Source organism: Gallinula chloropus (genome assembly GCF_964237585.1).
Source record: "Gallinula chloropus genome assembly, chromosome: 14".
Taxonomy (NCBI): domain Eukaryota; kingdom Metazoa; phylum Chordata; class Aves; order Gruiformes; family Rallidae; genus Gallinula; species Gallinula chloropus.
Window position 1 is genome coordinate 242,630 of NC_140099.1, and position 23,593 is coordinate 266,222.

General features: G+C 53.2%; 1 protein-coding gene across 1 annotated transcript in view; it reads right to left on the minus strand.

Moving 5' to 3' along the window:
* The window catches only part of TXNDC16 (thioredoxin domain containing 16), a 39,295-nt gene that overhangs the window by 9,649 nt on the left and 6,053 nt on the right, over window positions 1-23,593 (minus strand). Inside the window, exons 5-16 of the mRNA XM_084270757.1 lie at window positions 23,233-23,307; window positions 22,376-22,497; window positions 21,808-21,898; window positions 19,655-19,811; window positions 18,135-18,301; window positions 17,005-17,065; window positions 15,563-15,704; window positions 14,658-14,804; window positions 13,872-13,931; window positions 8,152-8,320; window positions 7,517-7,653; window positions 1,399-1,483 (exon numbers count right to left, since the gene is read on the minus strand). Coding sequence (XP_084126883.1) covers window positions 1,399-1,483; window positions 7,517-7,653; window positions 8,152-8,320; window positions 13,872-13,931; window positions 14,658-14,804; window positions 15,563-15,704; window positions 17,005-17,065; window positions 18,135-18,301; window positions 19,655-19,811; window positions 21,808-21,898; window positions 22,376-22,497; window positions 23,233-23,307 — 1,413 coding nt within the window. The remainder of the gene's footprint in view (window positions 1-1,398; window positions 1,484-7,516; window positions 7,654-8,151; window positions 8,321-13,871; window positions 13,932-14,657; window positions 14,805-15,562; window positions 15,705-17,004; window positions 17,066-18,134; window positions 18,302-19,654; window positions 19,812-21,807; window positions 21,899-22,375; window positions 22,498-23,232; window positions 23,308-23,593) is intronic.

The window sequence follows — 23,593 nt, forward strand, 5'->3', positions numbered from 1 at the left end:
GGCTTTTAACTCTGCCTTGGCAGCTAATTCCTGATGGAAATGAGATGCCAGGACAAGCTGGCGATTCCCCTTGGGTCTAGCAGCATTTATAGGCACTGAAGCATGCTCACAGTCTAATCCAAAGCACTTCATCCCTTGCTGGAGTGACCCTTGATGCCACAGTTAAGTGCATGGACCAGTACATGCTCAGATCCCAGTAGATCCCATTTGGCTTAAAGTTAGGGCTGGAGTCGATGCTCTATTCAATCAGGAGCTGACCAAGAAAGCCTTGATGTGGCTTTTCCTGTATTTGCAGGAGGAAGGCAGCTACATTCTGTGGATACTCCTCCTCCAGAAAGAGGGTGCAGCTCCCCAAAGCTCTGTCTGGAAACAGGGATCTTTTGCTCTCAGGAAGGGGAGGGGAACAGGAAAAAGAAAACCATGAAAACATTTGAGGTAAGATAACTGGTGAAATGATAGAGGGAGTTCCTTCTCCATCTCTGGCAGTTGCAAACACCCCCAGGAAGTGCGTTCCCATCAGGAAGCTGGATGAGACCAAAGGGCTGTAATGCCTTTCCCAGAGCTGCAAGAAAGGCCATTTGGTCTTGGTGCTCCACACCAAGGCAGCTCTATGCAACAACCCCATTTATTTCAGGGCTTTCAAGCCATTTTCCAGCACCCAGACACTATCCCCACTCCACTGCCAGCCAAGAAAGCCCCCAAGCAGTCACGAGCAGCCTCTGGTTTGGCTGCTCTTGGCAACTGGGGGCAACGATCAGAGCAGGACCAGCATTTACAGCCCTGGCTCTGCAGCAATGCCCTTATGCTCCCCCTCCCCATCCCTCAGCAGGGACTTTTGCCACATCGGGGTGGGGAAGAGGAGACAAGAAAGTGAAGGGGCTGAAGAAAGAGGGAGATAAGTAATGATTCATCACTTCTGCCTGATGGAGAGAGAAGGGCAGAACCATTGTTTTCTTGCTCACACACTGATCCTACCTAGAGAGTATCACTTTCCAGCCTGTTTTTGTCCTCCATAGGAGCTTGGTTCTCTTTGTAGGAGGAACCCAGCGGATGCAGGGCTGTAGGACTGAAAATACCCCGAGTGAACAGCAGGAAGGGAGAGGACTGTTTGTTTCAGCAGGGCTAAATGAGATGACCATGGACATGCTGCAAATCGGTGGCAGAGCCAGGGCTACACCTCCAGAATCATCTTCCTCCAGGATTAAGTCACTTGTGGTTCAGTGACACTTCCTCTAGGCATTGGCTTTCACTAAATACAGATCAGTTAGAACTCCTAGAAAACCTGGTTTGGTTCCTAGGGACCCTGCTTTGGCAGGGGGGGTTGGACTCAATAACCTCTGCAGGTCCCTTCCAACCCCTACAACTCCGTGACTCACCCCAAAGAATGAAACAACTTACAAAGCCAAAGCATCGTCTTCAAGATACATCCCCATCCTTACGTGGCCACTTAAGATGTTTCCTGCCTCTCTGAAAGCTTCCCTGGCTGTAAAAACAAAACACAAAAAAGAAGAGAAAAAAAAGACAAAGATTAAGAGGAATAAACCAAACAATCAAGAGAGAAGTGTGGGCTGCCTCCCAGGAAGCAAACAGTCTCCGGACAACGGCCGGCTGGGAACACGCTGAGGCTGCCGAGGAGCGGCTGCGCCGCGCGGCTGCTGCCTGGGGGAGGAGGAGTCGGCAGCGGTGGACAGGATCAGAAGGGAAGATCCTACCAGGAGAACAGTGTTTACTCGTTAGCCACCGGCACTGAGCTTCCAGGATCACAGACTCACAGAGCTGCAGGGGTTGGAAGGGACCTCCAGAGCCCATCAGTCCAACCCCCTGCCCAAGCAGGGTCCCTGGGACAGGGCACACAGGTCGGTGTCCAGACAGAGCTGGAATCTCTCCAGAGAAGGAGACTCCACACCCCCTGGGCAGCCTGTCCCAGGGCTCCCTCACCCTCACTGGGAAGAAGTTCTTCCCCAGATTGGTGGGGAACTCCCTGTGCTCCAGCTTGAGCCCATCGCCCCTTGTCCTGTCCCTGCAAACCATTGAAAAGAGGCTGGTCATTTCCTCCTGTGTCCCATCCTTCAGATATTTATAAACATTAGTAAGATCCCCTCTTAGCCTTCTTTTCTCAAGGCTCAACAGGCCCGGTTCTTTCAGCCTGTTCTTTCATCAGGGGAGATGCTCCAGGCCCTTCAGCATCTCTGTCCCTCCTCTGGACTCTCTCCAGGAGATCCCTGGCTGTTTGATCCCAGGGAGCCCAGAACTGGACACAACACTCCAGGTGGGGCCTGATCAGGGCAGAGCAGAGGATCTGGAAGACAAGAGGCACTGATGGATAAAGAAATGTCTCGAAGGACTTAAGGTCTGCTAAGTGTTCTTAGAAACAGGAGGCCAATTATCAGTCTAAATAGAAAACTTGTAAATACAGGTGACCTTTTGCAAATGACTAATGATGACTTAACTGGAGTAGTGGTAAAAGCCCAGCAGATAAACCAGCTTCTCCCCCAACTGCCTTTTAGTTTTATCCAGTTCCTCAGAGCAGGAGGCCTCCAGCTAGGATCAAAAAAAGCTACATGCTTACAGACACCGTGTGCTCCATCACTTCGTGCAGCTGGGAAGAGCGGGCAGCCCCTCTGCTGTCACAAAGCAGAGGCAGAGGATGGGGAGGAAAGCAACCACATTTCACAGAATCACGGAGTCACACAGCTGGAAAAGCCCTTTAAGCTCATCGAGTCCACCCATCCCTGTCCTGTGCTAAACCAGATCCCTGAGCACCTCATCTCCCCTCTGTTAAACACACCCAGGGCTGGGGACTCAGCCCCTCCCTGGGCAGCCTGTGCCAGGCCCTGACAACTCTGCCAGGGAAGAACTTTTCCCTCCCAGCTGAGCTGACCCTGCCCTGGGGCAGCTTGAGCCCATTGCCCCTTGTCCCATCTCCTGTCCCCTGGCTGCAGAGACCATCGCCCACCTCTCTGCACCCTCCTGGCAGGGCAGGGGAGGTGGGGAGAAGGTCTCCCCTCAGCCTCCTCTTCTCCAGGCTGAACACCCCCAGCTCCCTCAGCTGCTTCTCAGAGGATTTGCCCTCCAGCCCCTTTCCCAGCCTGGTTGCCCTTCTCTGGACTCACTCCAGGACCTCAATGTCCTTCTTGTAGTGAGGGGCCCAGAACTGGACCCAGCACTCGAGGTGCAGCCTCACCAGTGCCCGGTACAGGGGCACAATCCCCTCCCCAGCCCTACTGGCCACACTATTTGTGACACAAGCAAAAATAGTTTTGTTTGGGGTTCGCTTGATCCATCACAGCTGAATCTCTGCTGGGAGACTGAGAGCTGAGCCTGGAGATGGAGCTGACTCTGGAGCTGGTTTACACCCTTGTAAAACAGAATGGGCTCTGTTTTTGGGCAGCTGGATCCCCGGGAGAGGCGAGCGTTGCGAGAACGTGCAAGGCACAGCGCACGGGCTTGTAAAATGTGGTTATAGATCAGAGATCAGAACTGCTGCTGCCAAAGGTAGGGTGAAAACGCAGCGGATTTCAACACCACCACCCCTCCCCGCCTGTGTTGAGCAACCGAAAGCAACAACAAGGGCTGTTCTGACTTAAGAAGTGTGAGAAATAGCACTCTTCAGAAAAGCCAGCTTCTTCCCCTGAATTCAGGTTACGTCTCAGATACAGCCCTGATACGTGGCGCTTTGAAACCTCAACATGAGCTCATTCAGATACAGTTCAGTGTCCCTCATGGCGTTCACCATCATGTCTCAGCTGGCCAGCCCAAGCTCTTGGGACCCCTGACTCAGCCCTCGACAGACCGAGGTTGGCTCGCAATGGGTCAGCGTTTTGGTTCTTTGCCTCCTCTTTTTCATTGTGTTTTCCTGGAACAGGAGGGACCACAAACTTCCCTTCGCACTGTTTCCTCCTCCAAATGGAAGCTCAGCTCTTGAAAGGAGTGGCTCGTTGAGAGTTCAGACATGGCAGGAAATAACAGGCATACAACAAAGCCGGTGACACGGTGCATCTTCCAGTGCGGAGGAACCACCATCGGATGGGGTAGGTTTGACGTGGGGTTCCAGCTCTTTGGTTTACTTGATTTTATCAGGGTTGAAAGAAAAGCAACCCACAGGACCCACTGATAAGGAACACTGAGACCTTCGTCAACAAACCCATTGTGAACGTGCCCATCCCCTGGAGAAAAGGCCACAAGGAAGCCCGGGAGGCGTAAGGCACGGAAGGGCTGACGTGGAAGGGCTCAGATCCAAACATGCTCAGGACGGCACTCTGACAGGTGCTGAAGTGAAGTGAGAACTCCTGCAGGACTTCTCTCCTAAGTCAGGAAAACCTCCAGCAGAGTCCCTGCTGACTTCTCTCACTGGGGTCATTCCTGATGAGCTCTTCCCTCCCCATGGCACATCCAAGCGTTCCCGTGTTTTGGGGACTGGGCCAGACCCAGAGACACTCACCCGCCCTCATTTCTCAACAGCCCCGTGCAACAACCCCCCCTTCCCCAATTCACACAGCCCCAGAACAGACATGAAGCACTTCCAAGGATGTTATTCTAGTATTTCCTAGAAAATTAGTCCTTCCCAAGGGCACAATTTTGATTCCCTGCTGCGCCCAACCATCCGCTGCGAGCGGGAATCCCAGCTGCCTTCCACCACAGCCTGTGAACTGCACAGCCCCAGCTTCACCTCAGGATTTGGGAGCATGAAGGAATAAAACTCAGGTGGGGAAGGGTCCACAGCTCCTGAAGAGATTCTGGAGGCCAGATCTGAGCATCATCTCTCTAGCAAAAGGGATCTCACAAAGCCATGCTCTCCAGCAGCACCTGTAGCATCTTCGCACGCCTTCTTCACTTGGTTTACCCTGATGCTGATGAGCCCAGGGATTTTACCAGAGCTTTGCAGGGTGCACGTGGATTTTTAAACAGCTGCTGCATGGTTTAGGGCAGACTCTTAGTTCTCAGCACTATTCCTGCTCCTGCACCAGCAAACAAATGTCTTTCCTGTAAGTTCTCCCATGTTTCCAGGGAAATCCTCGTTCACTGCCCCAGCAATGCTGTTCCCCTCTTCATAATAAATTTTAGGAATTATTTTTCCAACAAGCCTCTTTTAGCTTAGACCCACTGAAGAGCTTCTTAACATAGCTCTGACGCCAAGCCATGGAAGGAATCCAGGGCTTTATTTAACCAGACATCTCCTTGCTCTGTTGGAGTTAAGCAGAAACGGCAATGACGTGGTGCATCGGTGGTTCAAGTCAGAGCAGGAACTGGAATCATTGAGAATTCAGATAAGTCAGCAGGCTGATAAGAGCAGCAATGTGGTTTCCCTGATTCTGGGCTGGGTTTGGTGCCAGAAGAACTGGCTCTGGTTTTCTGCTCCCTCAGGTTGTCCTGCATCATGTTCTAACTCCCCTCAGGCTACAGGTGGTGAAAGCATTTCATCTCCCTTGGCATCTGAGTTACCCCAGACTGTGGATGCCATTCCTGACTGCAGACAGAGCGTGCCCTGAGGAACAGGCAATCTTGTGGGCTCTGGAAACCTCCAAGGTTGCTTATTTGCATAGAAGGGAAGGGAAAAACTTCAGTATAAGGAAGAGTCTGAGCTCAGGCATCCAGCTGGTAGGTTCCTTCCATGAAGCCCTCTCATCATCCCCACCTTGTTCAAGGTCCTACCACAGTGCTAATCCAGGCCCCACCACTGCAGAGAGCAGAATATGTGGGAGAGAGGGGAGGTTTTGAAGCTCAGTTGATGAAAACCAAGGGGAAACGGGAGGGTGGTAAGATTTTCTGCTCTATTTAACAGGCTTAGACCCTCCATAAGAAGGCAGCAGGTCTGGTGAACACAGACCAAGTGTCTTCTGCTGGGGTCCAGACACTTCGTTTTGTTCTCACCTCTGAGCACAGCTGATTCCCTCCAGACCTCCTGATGTGAGGAAGCAGCTTGGCTCATGTTTAACCAAGGTTTACAGCCCCAGAGGAGCTTCAAAATGAAAAAAACAGTTCCAAAACATTGATCTGAAGGAAGATCTGAAAATTCTCCTCTTTCTAAATGCAGCAAATCCCAGGGGAGGGACCGTGGTGTTGGGAGGTCCCAGCTCTCCACTGGGGATCCGACTGAAGCGTGACACAACGTTCCCTTCCCTGACTGACCTTATTCCTCCTCCCTTGTTCACATACATGACTGTTGGATGAAAAATCACCATAGCCCTCAGGTCCATTTCTCTGTCTTTCAGAAAGGCTGTGGAAACCCAGCAGATGCTGGACCACAGCCATGGCATGCAAAGAATGATACCAGAGTGGGGCATGTAAGAGCACCCAAGGCAGCGGGCAGGGGAGGGGGACCATCACCACTCCAGGTTTCACCCACTCTGCTGCCCCAGCACTGGCCAGGGCTATTCAAACAAACTCAGATGAGTTCAGAACAATCCTTCCAATAACTTCTCTTGGCATTTCTAGCTGGGTACCCACCGCCCTGGGGGCTGTGTCCACCTATTGCAAAATGGCTTTTCTTGAGTTATTTGCATCTTATTCATTTTGGTGTCAGAAATTTGTATTTTACTTTATTGCAGCTTTGCTGCTTTTTTAAAGAAAAGTTATTTATAAAAAAAAGGGTGTTAGATTGGGTGTTGGATACAAAGACTGGGGCTACAGGAGGGGAATCAACTTTTTAAAAGGGCAGACAATGGCAGGACAAGGGGGATGGAGTGAAGCTGAAGGAGGGGGGGTTTAAATTGGATATTAGGGGGAAGTTCTTTGCAGAGAGAGTGGTGAGGGGCTGGAAGGGGCTGCCCAGAGAGGGGGTGGGTGCCCCATCCCTGGGGGTGTTCAAGGCCAGGTTGGCTGGGGCCCTGGGCACCCTTGTGTAGCTCCAGGGCTGGAGGTTGGTGTCCCTGCCTGTGGCAGGGGGGTTGGAGCTCTGTGACCCTTGGGGTCCCTCCCAGCCCAGACCAGTCTGGGATTCTATGATTTGCAGGAGGAGGAGTCAGGAATCTAGTAGCACAATAGAGAAAAGGGCTTTCTTTAAGAAGGAGCATATTGTGATATGCTGTACATGGACTAAGAGAAGAGGTTGAAGGATCTCAGCTTTAGTCAGAGGTTAAGAAGGATGTAATCGTAGCCTAGAACAACTTTGGAGGAGGCTTACAAAGAGGACAGAGCCCAGGCCTTCACAGGCAAGAGGCAGGAGATGGGACAGGCCCAAATGGTGGCTTGGTGAGCCCAGGCTGGACATGTGCAAACGTTTCTTTGCATCACTGTTTTGTACTTCACCAAGCATGACACCCCAGCTCTGGCAGGGTTCTCGGATGCTACTGCACTGGGTGTCGTGAACATACCCAGCAGGTGGATGTCCCCTGAGCCAGGACATGGACCTCAGGTTCCACACCTGGAATCACCTGCAGCTTTCTACTCGTGATAGTAAAAAGGGTGGTGCCAGGCAGGCTGTGATGTGAGCACAGCCATGTGGAGGAACCAAACATGGAGCAACTTCCCAGCACCTGGAATCATCCAGGAATGAAACCACATGTACCACACTAACCTTCACTAGTGGCTGTGCTAAACACTCCCAGAACTGAAGTGTGGTGGTAGGATGCCAGCTCAGATGGAAACTCTCCTCTTAAATATCCTTCTGCTTCCTCAACCGTGGCCAGCTTCAGAGGGCAGGGAACTCGGCTCCTGTAGAAAGGCAGAGAAACACCATGGGCTGCACCTTTGGGATGGAGAGACAACAGGGCAACCTCAATCCCTACTGCAACAACACCACCCCAACACAACACGACACCTGTTACGCCTCACTAGAGACAAAAATCGGTCTCCTGGGGAAGGAAGGACAATGCCTAGCTAGGAGAGCACTGGGTATGGGGAAGAGAGGACAGCCCCAGCCTAACTGGTCACTCTGAGATCCTTGGGATCCCTGCTAAAAACAACAGAGAAGGAATTCCAGCAAAGACAGAGGCATAGGGACAACAGAGGGGTGCACTGTCCGAGAACAGACGTTCCCTGACATTGAAAAGCATGAGAAGTTATTAAACTAATTACCAAACCAGGTCTAGCACCAGATCTGACATTATTTTTCCAAAACAGAGCTCCATGACACAGGCCTGGGAGCATCCAGAACATCATCTAGCAGACGTGCCAATCTTGCTGCGTGGGGACTCGTTAACAGACACTTACAGCATGATGAAGCTGGTCAGCTCTTCGGTTCCCCACATGCCATTGTACTTCACTGACCCCTCTCCCTCCTTGTAAATCCTGATGGTGGGAAACTGAGTGACATTCTCCTCTGTGCACACGCCAGGCCAGTCCCAGCAGTTGACCCGAGAGAGCAAAACCCCTGCAGTTCCTAGAATGGAACACAAATAGGCATCAATAATAAGTATTTGAATAAAAATGGTTGTAAAAGACAGTTTCTTCTCCACTTATTTGTGCAACATCATGTATGTCTGCATTACAGAATCACAGAATGAGTCACAGAATCGTAGGGGTTGGAAGGGACCTCCAGAGCTCATTGAGTCCAACCCCCCAAGAGTAAGTGGCCTCAAGTTGCACCAGGGGAGGTTTAGATTGGATATTGGAAATGTTTCTTCCCAGAGAGGGTGGTTAGGCCTTGGAATGGGCTGCCCAGGGAGGTGGTGGAGTCTCCATCCCTGGAGGGGTTTAAAAGATGGGTAGATGTGGTGCTGATGGACACGGTTTAGTGGTGGTTTTGGCAGGTTAGGGTGAGGGTTGGACCTCATCTGAAAGGTCCCTTCCAACCAAGACACTTCTATGATTCTACGACCTTAAGAAAGAGACAGGGGTGTCCCAGGAAAGTGAGAAGGAAAGGGAGAGCACTTGGGAATTAGAGCAGTCAGTCCAACTTTGGCCCATGGTACAAACCCAGCTATTAACAGGCCTCACTCAAGGGATTGATGAGCAGGGAAAGAAATGAAGGCTGGCTCCCTGTGTGCCCTCCCCAAGCCCAAGACACAGTGCCTGCAGCTCCAGCATGCCCTTATCAGCCCTCCTTTCATCTGTGGCTTGGGTGATGACCAGCACCTGCTGCTGCTGCTGCTGGTCTGTGGCTAAGCCTGTGCAGCTGAACCACCACCAATCACCAGCCTCACCAGCCACCACCCCTTGGTTGCCAGCCTCACCTAACCTGCCTCCTACCTACTTTCAGGCTCGACCAAGGACAGCAGGGCTGTGTACAGTCCTGAGGCCATACACTGGCCACACAAGGTCCATGCCCACTGCAGGAATGCCCTATCTCAGAGATCTTCAAGCCTTCCCTAAATTTGTTGAAACAGGATCCCAGGGTCCACAGGAAAGATGGGATGAAACCAAGAGACAAGTACACACAGGGAGGTGGACCATGGCAACGTGGCCCTCAGAAAGCAGGGTCAGGGCAGGTGATGAGGATTTCTCAAGGGTACAGGAGATGAAAACAGCCAGACTTTCTTCTCTGTCTGCCCTGGGTTTGATTCTGATCGCTATTTTCATTAAAGGCCTGGCTGATGGAATGAAAGAAGCACATCCAATCTGTGTAGGATCCCAAGCCCAGAGGGGCAGAAAGCAATCTGAAGGTCAAAGAGCAATAACAGCAGCATTCAGCAATGAGAAGCAGGGTGCACAGATACCATCGGCGCTGCAGAAAAGGGCAAAGCTCTCACGGACTCTCAAGGGTGTCTGCAATACACGGGAGGAAAATGATGCTCCTCTTGTTCCCATGGGATCTCTGCAGAGTCCAGAAAGTCAGGCTGGGAAATGTGGTTTTGGAAAGGTGTAAACAGATGCAAGAGATTCTGGAGATGGGAGATGTTTGGAAGACACATCTCCTGAGGAAAAGCCCTAAGAGCTGTGTTTCTCTGGATCAGAAACTGCCTGGAAGACAGAAAGAGCAAAACCTTACAGCATGTAAAGTCTGGTCTGGAGGTGACAGTGAGACTGGTCTCTGTTGCCAGCTGGGCAAGGACAAGCAACACCCCGTTCCCAGGTAGGGAGGTTTGTCCAAATATTAAAACAAGCTACCAAGAACCAAACAGAGCTGAGTCATCTTGCCAGAGAAGCTGTGGGAGGGTTTTAATCACAGGTTAGAAGCGTGACAGCCAGCGATGGGCAAGGCATCCTCACAGACAAGGCTGAAGGCAGAGGGGACCTTCTCCCACATCCCTATCCCTATCTCCTTGGTATCCCACTGGACCATTTTCTCCAACCCTCATTTTAGGTCCTGCTTTGCAGCTCCTTCCCATGAGGAGCTCGCTGCTGGTCTGCCTCGTGTCAAACACACACAGAAGCAGCAGGAGGTGGCACAGAGCTAAGGGCCTGTGATTCCACTCGCTCAGGAGTTGTCAAAACACAAATGGTTTGTGTCATCCTCCAGGTTCTGAAATAACATCTGGAATTAAAAAGCCTGTCCCTGGATTTATTTCACACCTCTGATCCTCTACGAGTGGTTCTCATCATCTCTTACCACATCGCCTGGGTGTCTTGCCCAACCCTGAGTAATACTGACATGGGAAGAGGACTTTGAGGTCTTGTTAATGCTGAGTTCCAAGGCTAGTCTGAGGTCCCTAAAACACGAGTTTTAGTACTTGGATACTACCTGGGGGGATTAGGTAGCAAAAGTGACCACAATCTCCAAGGGACCCTCATGTAGCCTGAGGAACACCTTGTACAAGACCGTTGCTCTTCCCATCCCAATCTGAACCATGTTATTAATTACTGGACAAGCAGCAGTTTCAGGAGCTGAGTAACTCAGCAACAGGCTCATTGACCCCGTGGTAACTGTTAAGCTGCTGGATGGGAAGAAAAGGTGAGAGAAGAACCCAAATTCTGCTGTTCTGGGATTTGAGGTGCTACTAAAACCAGCAACAGTGAGAACCTCTATCCTAGGTGTCTTACAAAACCAGGACAGGGCAAATCACCAAGGCTACAGGAAAAAAGACAACTCAAGAATCCCTTAAGCTTCCAAACCTTTGGAGGGGATTAGAAACAGCTCACTTGGAGAGTGGTCCAAAGGCTACAACAAGAGTAATAAGCTCTGTCCGAAGAGCTGCACTTCAAGAGGAGGAATCCAGTGCAGAAATGACTTCCCAGGCAGCATCACACAATGATTCTGTGACTCTGTGACCTTGTAAACCCTTACTTCAGGTTTAGGCTCCTAGAATATACCCTGCTAAATCCCACAAGTGATTTTCATGTGTATGAACCACAACCTCAGGGTCTTGTCAGTAGTAAATACAACTCCACTACCATGGAAAAGGGAAGCAGAACTCTCTTTCATCAGAGTGTATCACTGCTCTTACGCACTGGTTTCCTCTCCTGAAGAAAAAAGGCCAGTGACACACCTAAGAAACTCAGCACCCTCTTACTCCCACATTCTCTTCTCCTGCCCCAGGGGTGCTGCTTCCATAAATCCACACCTTGCCAAAGAAAACAGGAGCTGCAGCAGCACGTGCTGGTGGCACTGGTGGCACTGGTGATGGCCACTGCTCTTGCTGCAGGAGCAGAAAACGTGCTCAGTTCAGCAAGACAGAGAGATGCTTCTCTCCATCTCTTGCTAAATTGGATCTCTCTACAAAGGGAAAACACTTGGGGGGCTATAAAAGTAACTCTGTGATCATCTGCTGAACATCTGTTACCGGATGATTCACGAGGCCGCTGCAGGCTCCAGCCTCCTCCATCGCTTGGTCTCACATGGCCCATTCTCAGCTCAGGGAATTGGCATCAGAAGTGGGACCTGGTTCTGCGACTCAAAATGTGCCTCCAGCGTGGGTGATTCATGCCTCAGACAGCTGGTCCAGGCTTCCCAGCCCTTCAGAAGCGAGCTCCAGCCCAGAGAGCAACAGGGATACCAGCGCTTCTGGGGGAGCTGAGATTGCCCCAGAGCCACGCCTGAGGCTTTATTCCCAGTCCTGTGAGGACCAAGCTCTTCTTCCTGATCCAGACTTCTGCCTCTTGTGCTGGTGTCTCTTCCCTCAGCCTGGCCAAACTTGAGAGCCTGGGGACCCTTGTCCTTTTCAGTCTTCCAGCTGCCCTGGTAGCCCTACCTGCAGCTGAAGCTCCCTCGGAAGCAGAGGCACAGGACCTCCAGATCCACTAACGCCGCCGATCTCTGTCCTCTCCGAGGCCACGGTGGGGAAAGCAGAGTCATTCCACAAGTCACGTCTGGCCTGGGAGCCTTTGGTGGGACCTCACTGATCACAGAGGAAAGGCCCTGACCCCAGTCAGTTCCTAATGTCTGTTGAGAATCCGCCTGTGGCTGCTTCCACGTACTGAGACTGTTATCAGATGGTTCAAGGAAGCCAAAGTTTGGCCAGTGGCTCTCACAGAGACAGGGTTTCATCCCCTGACTCTCCCAGGTTGCTCCTCTAGCTGATCTGACCATTGGCGAGTCTAAAAGAAACCCCAAACCATCAATGACCATAACATCTCCAACAACAACAACAACAACAACAACAACAACCCTCCCTGAGTGTTGCTGTTCATTCCTGGGATTTCAGCCAGATCAAAGCTGCTGGTAACTTTCCCCTCATGCAAACTATGAATGCAGAACTGCGTTCATCCAAACCACAGCTCCATCCACAGCGTTCCCAGGAGGGTTTCTTGTAAGCAATTCCCACTGCATCTGCTTCCCAGAAAACTGGCTGGGTCCTCTTGCAGACTCTAGAAATGTCCCTTCTGCTGAGAGCTCAGCCACGAATCCTCCGCGGGACACGGCGTCCGGTCCCATGGGAGCACTGTCATTAGGAGAAATGAGGCTTGGTGAAGAATTACAAACAAGAGGAGGCACCAGGCACCTCTGGGGGTGCCAAAACAGCTCTGGCCCAGATCCACACAACTTCCCCACTGCGTTGAAACGAGCTGGGGATGGAACCATCTGAGTGTTCCCTGCATCAGGGGGAAAAAAACAGGCACAGGCATCTCTGGAAGAGATTCAGCTCATGTAAGCCTGATGGATGTGCAGAGGGCCCCACTTGTCTCCAGCAATCATAGAGGGATGGGGCTGACGCCCTGAATGAAGATGAATTGGGGCTTACACTGCTTGGGAAACATCACAGACCTTCTTCAAGGACCTCCTGTCTTTCCTATCAGACTATCTGGTGTGTGCTCTCTATAAGTGTTGAAGATTCTTCACCATCACATGTTATTTATGGAGTTCTGTGGCTGCCTGCAAGACTTCCCATGTACTTAAACCAGTGTCCAGGCCCTGAAGGCACCACCATTGTAAATTCTTCCTCTGACACCGTCCTGCCTCGGTGGAGCTGGGCTTGCCCACACCTGCCTGTCATGCTTTCCTCCAAAGCCAGGGCCAATTACCGCCCCGTTGCAGATCAAGCACTTCTAAGGGCAGGAGATCCGATGTGCCTCCCAGCACACTGATGTGCTGTGCAGCATGTAGTGCGTGTCCTTGCTCTGTGCAGGACCTGGCACTGAGAGGCACCAACACAACCCCATTTCCATGATGCAATGCCTGCTGTTTGCCCTTCCAAAGCCCACCCCATGTCTGCTGGTGCTCTGCCCTGGCTCTCACCACTCAGTCACTGTGCCCACCAACATCCCCATCACGCAGTCACTGTGCCCACCAACATCTCCATCCCAGCTGCAAGGCAGTTTGGGCAGCTGGTGTGTACCACTTTACACCAATTTACACCACCAACAGAAGGCGACTGCATTCCCAGTCCCCTGACTGTACAGAGACACAAATGGACCAGAAATATCCCTAAATAAAAGCCAAAGGACTCTTCCTAAGCAACCTGATGTGGGTATTCCTTCCTTAAAGAGTTTGGGAAGAAAAAATGAGTCAATTCTGAGCGAGGGAGTGAGGTACCACCAGTATCTTCCCAGTATGGCTCCCACTGCCAAGGCAGGTAGGTGGCAGCTGTAAAGAACTCAGACCAGTGGTATCTTACCTTTCAGGTGATCAGCCACCTCGGCGTAGGACCGCAGCACTGCCAGGGACACTGCCTCCCCTGAAACACAGGAGACACAGCCCTGAGGGACACACCGGCCACACACCAGCCCCACCTCGCTCTCTGGCAGTTATGAGCCTGTGCATCCTGAAGTGCTTCCAGTCTGCAAGACTTGGAAGAAAGCTTCCAGAGCTTTGAAGCTGGAGGAGGGGAGGGTGAGATGAGATAGTAGAGGCAAGTTCTTTGCAGAGAGAGTGGTGAGGGGCTGGAAGGGGCTGCCCAGAGAGGGGGTGGGTGCCCCGTCCCTGGGGGTGTTCAAGGCCAGGTTGGCTGGGGCCCTGGGCAACCTTGTGTAGCTCCAGGGCTGGAGGTTGGTGTCCCTGCCTGTGGCAGGGGGTTGGAGCTCTGTGATCCTTGGGGTCCCTCCCAGCCCAGATCATTCAATGAAATAAGGAAAAATGGACTTTATGCTTCTGTATCAAACAGCAACTAGATTACCTAGGCCATCCCACGAGCCCATGCCATCAGTTTTCCCTCTTGTTCTACATTCAGCGCTGTAAAATGAAGGTTAAAAGCCTCTGAACGTTGATATCATGGATATGGACAGATACTGTCTTCACACAGCATCAATCAATGTGAGGAACTGATTTAATCTCATTGCTAAAGGTGGGTGGAGGCCTGTGGGACAGGATGTGCCGATTACTTATCATTTGAACTTGTCTTCAGGATCACCATACTACAAGAAAAGCTTGAAGCAGGAACAGCCAAGCTCCATCTCCTACTCACAGCTGGCATAAAACAGCACGACCACCCGGGCAGCCTCGGAGAGGGCAGAGCTGAAGGTCTCCTCTGTCAGGACAAGGACCTGCTCCAAGGGCAGCTCTCGCTTCTTGTCCCTGGAAACAGCTTCCACCACCTGATCATCCTGAACATCTGCAAGAGACCCACAGCTGTGCATGAGCAGGGGGTTCCACACAGAGGGCAGAGCCCACCGCAGCCGGTGTGAAGCCCACCCCGTGGGCATGTTCTAGTGAGCTGGGGGCTCCCAGAGGAGACGTGGTGACGGGGAGCAGGGGGTACGTAACTGCCTGGTATGGGGGAGTGGAGGCACAGACACACTGACAGACACACAGACTCACCTCGTGCCAGCTCACACCCGTTCTGCCCCCTGATCTGAACACTGCTCTGAAGCCCTAGGATCCCACACTGGGTTTTTTTGGAAAACCAACCCAATTTTGCATGGAAAGCAAACACTTTTTCAAGGAAGCTTTGCAGGACCCAATGTCTCCTCCCTGGGGAAGGTGAATCCACAATAACTCTTACAAAAACATGACTCAAACCTTTCCAAAGGGACTGATAATTCTGAGGCTGGGAGAGGAGAGGGCACTGGGTGCACTTTAAATCCTTCATGCCCCTAAAGCTGGATGCATCCAAGCAGCAGCATGCCCAGCCCTTCAGGCAGCACCTCTGTGACTGTTCCTCTAACAGCTGCTGGTTTTCTTCCCCTGGTGTCTCCCCTAAAAAGGACACCTGTCAGTCACAAAACCCCAGTGATCTGCAGAGAATGAGAGAGCCACGTCCTACACCTGTGACCTGACTGTGCCCTGGATTTGCAGCAGTGCTGGCTGGCTGCACTTCCTCTCCAATGACCATCAGCTTTTCACTCTTTAGTTGCATACCTTGATTGTTACTCTCTTTTTCATCCTCCTCTTCCTCCTCCTCCTCCTCTTCCTCTTCCTCTTCCTCCTGGATTTGTTTGACCATGTTCTTATCTTCCACCAGGTTTACAACTTCATCAGTGTCTTCCAAGACCAGGTATTTGATTGGCACTCCCTGGAGGAAACACAATCACTCAGTGGGAACAAAACAGCACCCTCTCCCTATTCTGTCCACCAACCAAACTCAAGGCTGATGGAGTGCCATCACCCCAGTCCTTATTTTGGGGGTACAAGCTGCCAAACAGGAGAGCTTCTGGAGCTTCTTTGGCCCAGTTTCACCTGCACATCAGTTTTTCTCACCCCAGGCTGACTTTTCCTTGTGAGGAAGTATGGGAACCTGTGCCTGGAGTGGCATCCAGCATCTTAATGTGGATCCACCACTGCAAGAAAATTCCCAGTGGCCAAATGTGAAGGAGGTACAGGGTCCTCTCAGCTGTCCCCTTTCCCCAGCAATCAGGCTGGGTCACAGCAGCCCATCACAGCCTGGGAAACTGGCACAGAACAGCTTTTCTCTCATGGAGCTGAACAAAGGAGAGCGTTCCCAAGTGTACGTGGGCTGCCAACCCATGGAAAGAAGAGAGCAAGATGTATTTCTCAGAAATGGGACCTTGTCAGCTTAAAACCAGTTCTGGCACTGTCTCAGCAAAAGGCACTTTGGAGCAAATGAATTTTTTAATGAACTGAGAGAGATGACAAACTGCTGGCACCTCCCATCAGCTCTGAGGGGAGGAAGGCAACGTGCTCGGCTCGTCTCTCAGCAGGGCACGGGAAGCCCTCAGGAGATGCTCAGGTTCAGGTTTGATCCTGTATCCCAAGTGTCACAGCTCAGGTAATGTGGGGCAACGTGTGCTCCCTGGCTATTTGTCGGTGCTGAATTCCAATCTTGCCTCACAAGTTGGGTCAGGTCCCTCCAGAGCTGAGCTCATCTTGATCAACCTCATTTAACTGCCCCTTTCCCAGCTCGCTGCCAGAGGCTGTTGGTTGCCTCAGCTCAGCACAGACCTCTGGTTGTTTGCCTATAGTTTGCTCTTAGTATCACATTCATTTCCTCTTCCACCTTCTGAACACCTTTCCTAAGGGGACAAATGGTGCTTATGAGAACAAATCCTTTGGGAAGTTGCACTGGGACTGCTACCTTGGGCAGTTCAAAAGCTTGGCTGCCTTGAGGGGCAATGGAGACGTCACCCTATGTTTTGGACCCAAAATAAACACTCTCTTTTGTCTTCCCTAAGTAGGAATAATTGCTCTGCAGCATCAAACTCCAGCAGTTCCAACTGTGTGCGTGCATCTGGGGAAAGACACCTCCTCCTGAGCTTCTGGGAAGGCTGTCAAGTAACATCAGAGCCAAGCAACACCCCCAACGCTTCTGAAGAACACCATATCCAACGAGGAAATAAAGGAACTCAGCATCCAACCTCATCTGGTGTCTTGAGAGCCACGTTAGACCGGAGCAGAACGTTCGTATCTACGAGGTCCCTTCCAAAACACAAAGTGAACGTCAGATGGTGTGATGTGCATGGTCACCCCCTCTCTTCAGCCTGCCTGGCGCACAAGCCCACCTCTCTGCACCCTCCTGGCAGGGCAGGGGAGGTGGGGAGAAGGTCTCCCCTCAGCCTCCTCTTCTCCAGGCTCAACACCCCCAGCTCCCTCAGCTGCTCCTCAGAGGATTTGCCCTCCAGCCCCTTCCCCAGCCTGGCTGCCCTTCTCTGGACACACTCCAGGACCTCAATGTCCTTCTTGTAGTGAGGGGCCCAGAACTGGACCCAGCACTTGAGCTGCAGCCTCACCAGTGCCCAGTCCAGGGGCACAATCCCCTCCCCAGACCTACTGGCCACGCTGGCTCTGACACAAGCCAGGATACCCTTGGCTCCCCAGGCACACTGCTGGCTCCTGTTCAGCCTGCAGTCACCCAGCACCCCCAGGCCCTTCTCTCCTGACAGCTCTCCAGCCAGTCTCCCCCAGCCTGTAGCGCTGCAGGGGGCTGTTCTGTCCCATGTGCAGCACTTGGCCTTGTGAAACCTCATCCTGTGGAGCAGAGACAAGGAACTGGTGGCCAACTGCAGAGGGGTGCAACAGGTCTCAACAGCAGAGCTGCCCTGTGGCCAGCCACAGGCGTGTCTCCTGTCCTCCTGGGCAAGAAGCATGCTGGTCTAACTGGGAGAGGCCTCACTGACTGGGGAGGTACCGCCTATTGAGGGCAGACCCCTCCACATGCCAGCACCCACAGCCCACCTTCTACACTGGATCTCCTCCTGCCCTGAACTCACAGGCAGAACACGAGCCTTCCTCCCAGGTTTCCTTGCTGAAGTCTGACTGGTTTCCCACTTCTAATCCATCAAGAGACCCAAACGTTTCTCCACATCCAACCAGTCTGAAACCAAACTAACCTGATTCCAAACAAGTCCTTGAACCTGACCTCCTCTCCTTAACATCCACCCACACAGATCTGGATAAGCCCACCAACTGTCATCCTGGCTGTGGGGGAACTGAGCTGGGAAGCACCACGAAAAGGAAGGAGAACCCCAAAACACCTGAGAGCAAATACCTAGATAAAAGGGCAACTCCTGCTTTCCCCAGGAGCTGCCAGGCCACAAACTCTGCTGTCCTCTTGTCAGCCTCATAGGTCTCTTTCTGGCTGAGGATGAACACCAGTGGTAGCCCAAGCTGTAAGTGAACGGTGGAAACCTTCTCTGGGTGCTCAGCAACCTCTGTCTGGAGAAAGGAGATGGTTACACTGCAGCACATCTCCACCACATTGAAGGTGCCTCAGCTCTTCTCCTTGCACAGCCCAAGCCAACACATGCTCTGAAGCCACAGAAACACAGATACCCCCAGGGAAAAGCCTCTAACCCCCATTTTGAAACAACCACTGAAGCAGAACCCACACAAACTGTGGTTAAACTGTTCCAACCTGTCATGACCCTCCCTGTTAAAAGCCTGGCCTTCATTAGGCATGTTCTTCATGACTTGGCAACTCCAGATGTCAAATTTTCATTACTTTTTATTTCCCTGGCACCCATTCCCCAGAGCAGTTTGAAAATCCTGGCCACAACATGCTGGAGTTGGCACCTTCTCTCTTCCTGCCTTGGACATGCTGCTTCTTGACAGCACAGAGCTGCTTAGCAAAGTGCTTTCCTCCACGGGCCTAACCCAGGAGGCTGGCTGAAGGAAGGACTTCCCAGCTCATCTACCCATCCTTTGGGCTGGGCAGAGATGTCACCAGTGGGAAGTGAAGCCTTGCTGAAGAGGAAAGAGGGAAGAGGGGAGGGGAGGAGAGGTAAGAGGAGGTAAGAGGGTGCTTCCTGCGTCCCCCAAGGCATGTATCACTGATATCCCTCTCCCCAAGGTGCTGAGACTCTTGCAGGGAGCCTAAAGGAACAGCTGAGGGCTTTGAGTTTCTCCATTCTGGAGAAAAGGAGCATGAGGAGTGACCCCATGGGACTCCACAGCTTCCTGAGTGGAGGAGGTGGAGGAGGAGGTGCTGAGCTCTTGGCATCCCGTGACTGAACACATGGGAATGGCTCAGAGCTGCATCAGGGGAGGTTTAGGCTCAATATCAGGAAGCATTTCTTTGCCTAGAGGGTGGTCAAGTGCTGGAACAGGCTTCCTAGAGAGGTGGTCGATGCCCATCAGTGTTTAAAAGCAATTTGGTCTGTGCCCTTAATCATCTCCGATAACTTCTGGCGAGCCCTGAAGCAGGACTAGTGGGACTAGAGGGTCATTGTAGGTCCCTTCCAAGTGAAATACTCCACTCCTCTATGCCATGCCGTATGTCCCAGTGCAGTGCAAGGGGCACTCCACCCTGTTCCTGCTCACAGACAAGCAGAGGAGCATTCATCAGTGCCAGGGCTCCTTGGTGAGGTCTGAGCAAGCCAAGCAGCGTGATTCACTGTCACTCCTGTCCAGCCCCATGCCTGTTCCTCACCTGGACCCTGGAAGCTTTGCCATTTAACTCATGAGTACAAGGATGACTCTCACCCTCCACTCACACCATCCCTCATCCTCACACCCACCCCACCTGCCCTCCTGCCCCCAGCCCAGGTGGTCCCTCTTCCCAGGTCATACCACCAGAGGAGCCCCCATCAGCTTGAGGTGCCTGTGGATGTTGAGCATCGTCAGGGGCTGCTCCATGGCTGTCCTCTTGCAGGGCTGTGCCAGGCCTGTGGCTTGCTGGCAGTGGCAGAACAACAGCCGAGGCGATGACACGTCGGGCTCATCGCTGCTGTGGGAAGGCAAAGGCACACCCCGTGGGGACCCAGGGATCCACCACCGGCTTTAAAGCACCCTGACAGAACGACACGCGTTTGCTGACAGATTTGAGGGCAGACGAGCCTCAAGTTCAGGGTTTGTCAAGCCTGTGGGACCTCTTCAGGATGGGTACAGGTGCCTTTCAGACAGTGGTGAACATCTAACCATGGGCCTTGGCTCACCAGCTGTGAATGGCCCCAGCCCGGGAGCAGCCGGCCTGGCTCGAGAAAGACACAGACTCAGCTTCTCCGGGTGGGATCACTGAGCCGAGACACTGAAGTGCAGACGGAGCAGGAGGAGGGGAGGTGAAACCTGCAGCTCCGCTCGTGTCTTTTACCCCCCGGTGACGCCTCAGCGTGGTGCGAGGAACACGTCGCCATCCCGAGCAGCAGCCGGGGTGTGCCCAAGGCAGCCGCGAGAGGCAGCTGCTCCCCGGATGGTTCCTTGCTTCGCGACTCCTGCTCCGACACCGCCACGGGGCACCCCTGGGGGGTCACACTGCCCTCCCCACGCCCACCGCAGGGAGGGCTCTGGCTGCAGGGGCTCTGGGCCTGTCCGCGCGGGGCTGCGGGCAGCGTCCCGACCCCGCGGCCCCGGCACTGGAAGCTGCTCGGGCCGGCGAGGACGGGCCGCTCCCTGTCCCGCCCGTTTCAAGCCAATGAGGCCAATTCTCGCCCAAATGACAACCGTGCCATCTAGCGGCAGCCAGACACGTTACCCCGAGCACATCCCGGCCCCGCAAGGTCTGGGTGCCGCGGGAAAGGGCTGGTCCTGTGGCCGGGCCCTGCTGCACACACAGAGCGACCTTCACCTGCCTCCCGCTCAGCCCCTGGCTGCAGCTGCGGCTCACAGCGGCTCACAGCGGCTCACAGCGGCTCACAGCAGCTCACAGCAGCACACAGCAGCACACAGCAGCACACAGCAGCACACAGCAGCTCACAGCAGCACACAGCAGCACACAGCAGCTCACAGCAGCACACAGCGGCTCACAGCAGCACACAGCAGCTCACAGCAGCACACAGCGGCTCACAGCGGCTCACAGCAGCACACAGCAGCACACAGCAGCTCACAGCAGCTCACAGCAGCACACAGCAGCACACAGCAGCTCACAGCAGCACACAGCAGCTCACAGCAGCTCACAGCAGCTCACAGCAGCACACAGCAGCTCACAGCAGCACACAGCAGCTCACAGCAGCTCACAGCAGCACACAGCAGCACACAGCAGCTCACAGCAGCACACAGCAGCTCACAGCAGCACACAGCAGCACACAGCAGCTCACAGCAGCTCACAGCAGCACACAGCAGCTCACAGCAGCTCACAGCAGCACACAGCAGCACACAGCAGCTCACAGCAGCTCACAGCAGCTCACAGCAGCACACAGCAGCACACGGCAGCACACGGCAGCACACGGCAGCACACGGCAGCACACGGCAGCTCACGGCAGCACACAGCAGCACACAGCAGCACACAGCAGCACACAGCAGCACACAGCGGCACACAGCAGCACACAGCAGCTCACAGCGGCTCACAGCAGCACACAGCAGCACACAGCGGCTCACAGCAGCACACAGCAGCTCACAGCAGCACACAGCAGCTCACAGCAGCACACAGCAGCACACAGCAGCTCACAGCAGCACACAGCAGCACACAGCAGCACACAGCAGCACACAGCAGCACACAGCAGCTCACAGCAGCTCACAGCAGCTCACAGCAGCACACAGCAGCTCACAGCAGCAGCTCACAGCAGCACACAGCAGCACACAGCGGCTCACAGCAGCACACAGCAGCTCACAGCAGCACACAGCAGCACACAGCAGCAGCACACAGCAGCACACAGCGGCTCACAGCAGCTCACAGCAGCACACAGCGGCTCACAGCAGCACACAGCAGCTCACAGCAGCTCACAGCAGCTCACAGCAGCTCACAGCAGCTCACAGCAGCACACAGCAGGGGGTGTGTTGGGACATACCCAGTGTCTTTCAGCAGCGCTGCCTCGGTTGTCAGAACAAACTGGTGGACAGTCCCATAGACAAAGGCCACCTCCATCACAGCTCTGTGCTCTGCAAAGGGACAGGCACGACAAACTCACCTCAGCTTCCTCCACACCATCCTCTTCACCCATCCCAGCTGTAGATACCAATGCCCAGGCTTTTGGAAACCCTCAGGAGAGAGTCACAGCTCTCTGAAGACACTCACTAGGAAGGCAACTGAGTAACTGGAGCTGAGCCCAGCTGCTGATGCCCAGTGGTGTGAGTGAACCCACTCTACTGCCTAACCAGGCATCTAGCAATGAGTCTATTTATCTTCCCTCTCAAGCCCACCACCAAAAGTTTGTGTGCTCCCAGCAAAACTCTTCTGGTGCACCTGATCCCTTTGGAAACAGAACAAGACAGAGGTGGAAAACTTTCTGTCTAGGTGGCCCTTTCAGGTTTCCTTGCCATCATCAGCAGGATTTTGGGTGGGAAGCCCCTGCTCCCTTCCACCTTAGTTTAAAAAAAGGAGCTGGGAGGAGAGGAAAGGTGAAAGGGTGTTAATACCTGCTGTCCCAGTAGCTGGTACGTAGGCAAAGACCATGTTGGACCTTCCTTTCAGCTCATTCTCAATGTTCTGAAGATCTGCCAGTGTTTCAACATACTTAACTTCATTAAAGAGGAGGGCACTGAGGAGTCAGAAAAAACTCGTTACCATCTGGTTTAAGAGCAAATTTACAGCAAAAAAAAAAACAGTGATGAGAAAAACAAGGTAAAATTCCAGCTTCTTGCTGGCAGATTGAAGGTTCACAGCCAGATACAGCTGCCCAGATGTGTGCTGGTGAGTCATCTCAAGATGTAACAGGGTCACATTGTACCCCAGAGAGAAGCAGCCTTGTGCTTGGCTGAGAGCAGCCTCTGGAATACATGGGGGGGGGGGGTGTTTATGCTAAACTTTATGATGACAAGTGGAAATGGCAAGGGAATGATTTCACAGTGATGTACCTGTGGAGGGCAAATCCTCTGAGGAGCAGCTGAGGGAGCTGGGGGTGTTGAGCCTGGAGCAGAGGAGGCTGAGGGGAGACCTTCTCCCCACCTCCCCTGCCCTGCCAGGAGGGTGCAGAGAGGTGGGCGATGGTCTCTGCAGCCAGGGGACAGGAGATGGGACAAGGGGCAGTGGGCTCAAGCTGCCCCAGGGCAGGGTCAGCTCAGCTGGGAGGGAAAAGTTCTTCCCTGGCAGAGCTGTCAGGGCCTGGCACAGGCTGCCCAGGGAGGGGGCTGAGTCCCCAGCCCTGGGTGTGTTTAACAGAGGGGAGATGAGGTGCTCAGGGATCTGGTTTAGCACAGGACAGGGACGGTTGGACTGGATGATCTCAAAGGGCTTTTCCAGCCTGGGGACTCTGGGGTACCTGGTCTGTACTTACAACAACACGTTCGCCACTATGGAGTTCACGTCAAACAGGGCATCGGTGGGGAACTCTCTGATCAGCACGTTACCTCTGGGGAGGGAAGAAAGAGCATCACCAAAGGAACCACAGAAGGTTAGCTCAGCTCATTTTCACGCTGCTGAAATCCCCCAGGTATCTGCTGGCAGGAATGGCTGGAAAGAAGATGTTGGGATTGAACGTGGGGATTTGGTAGGACCAGGTGTCTGGGCAAAGCTGTTTGAGCAACGTCACCTCTGGCACTGCCATGCTGCTGGGGCCTGTTGATGAGAAGCCTGGCACAGACTGACAGGAGGTCTTTACATACCAAGCATCACCCCACAGACCCTTACCAGCAGAG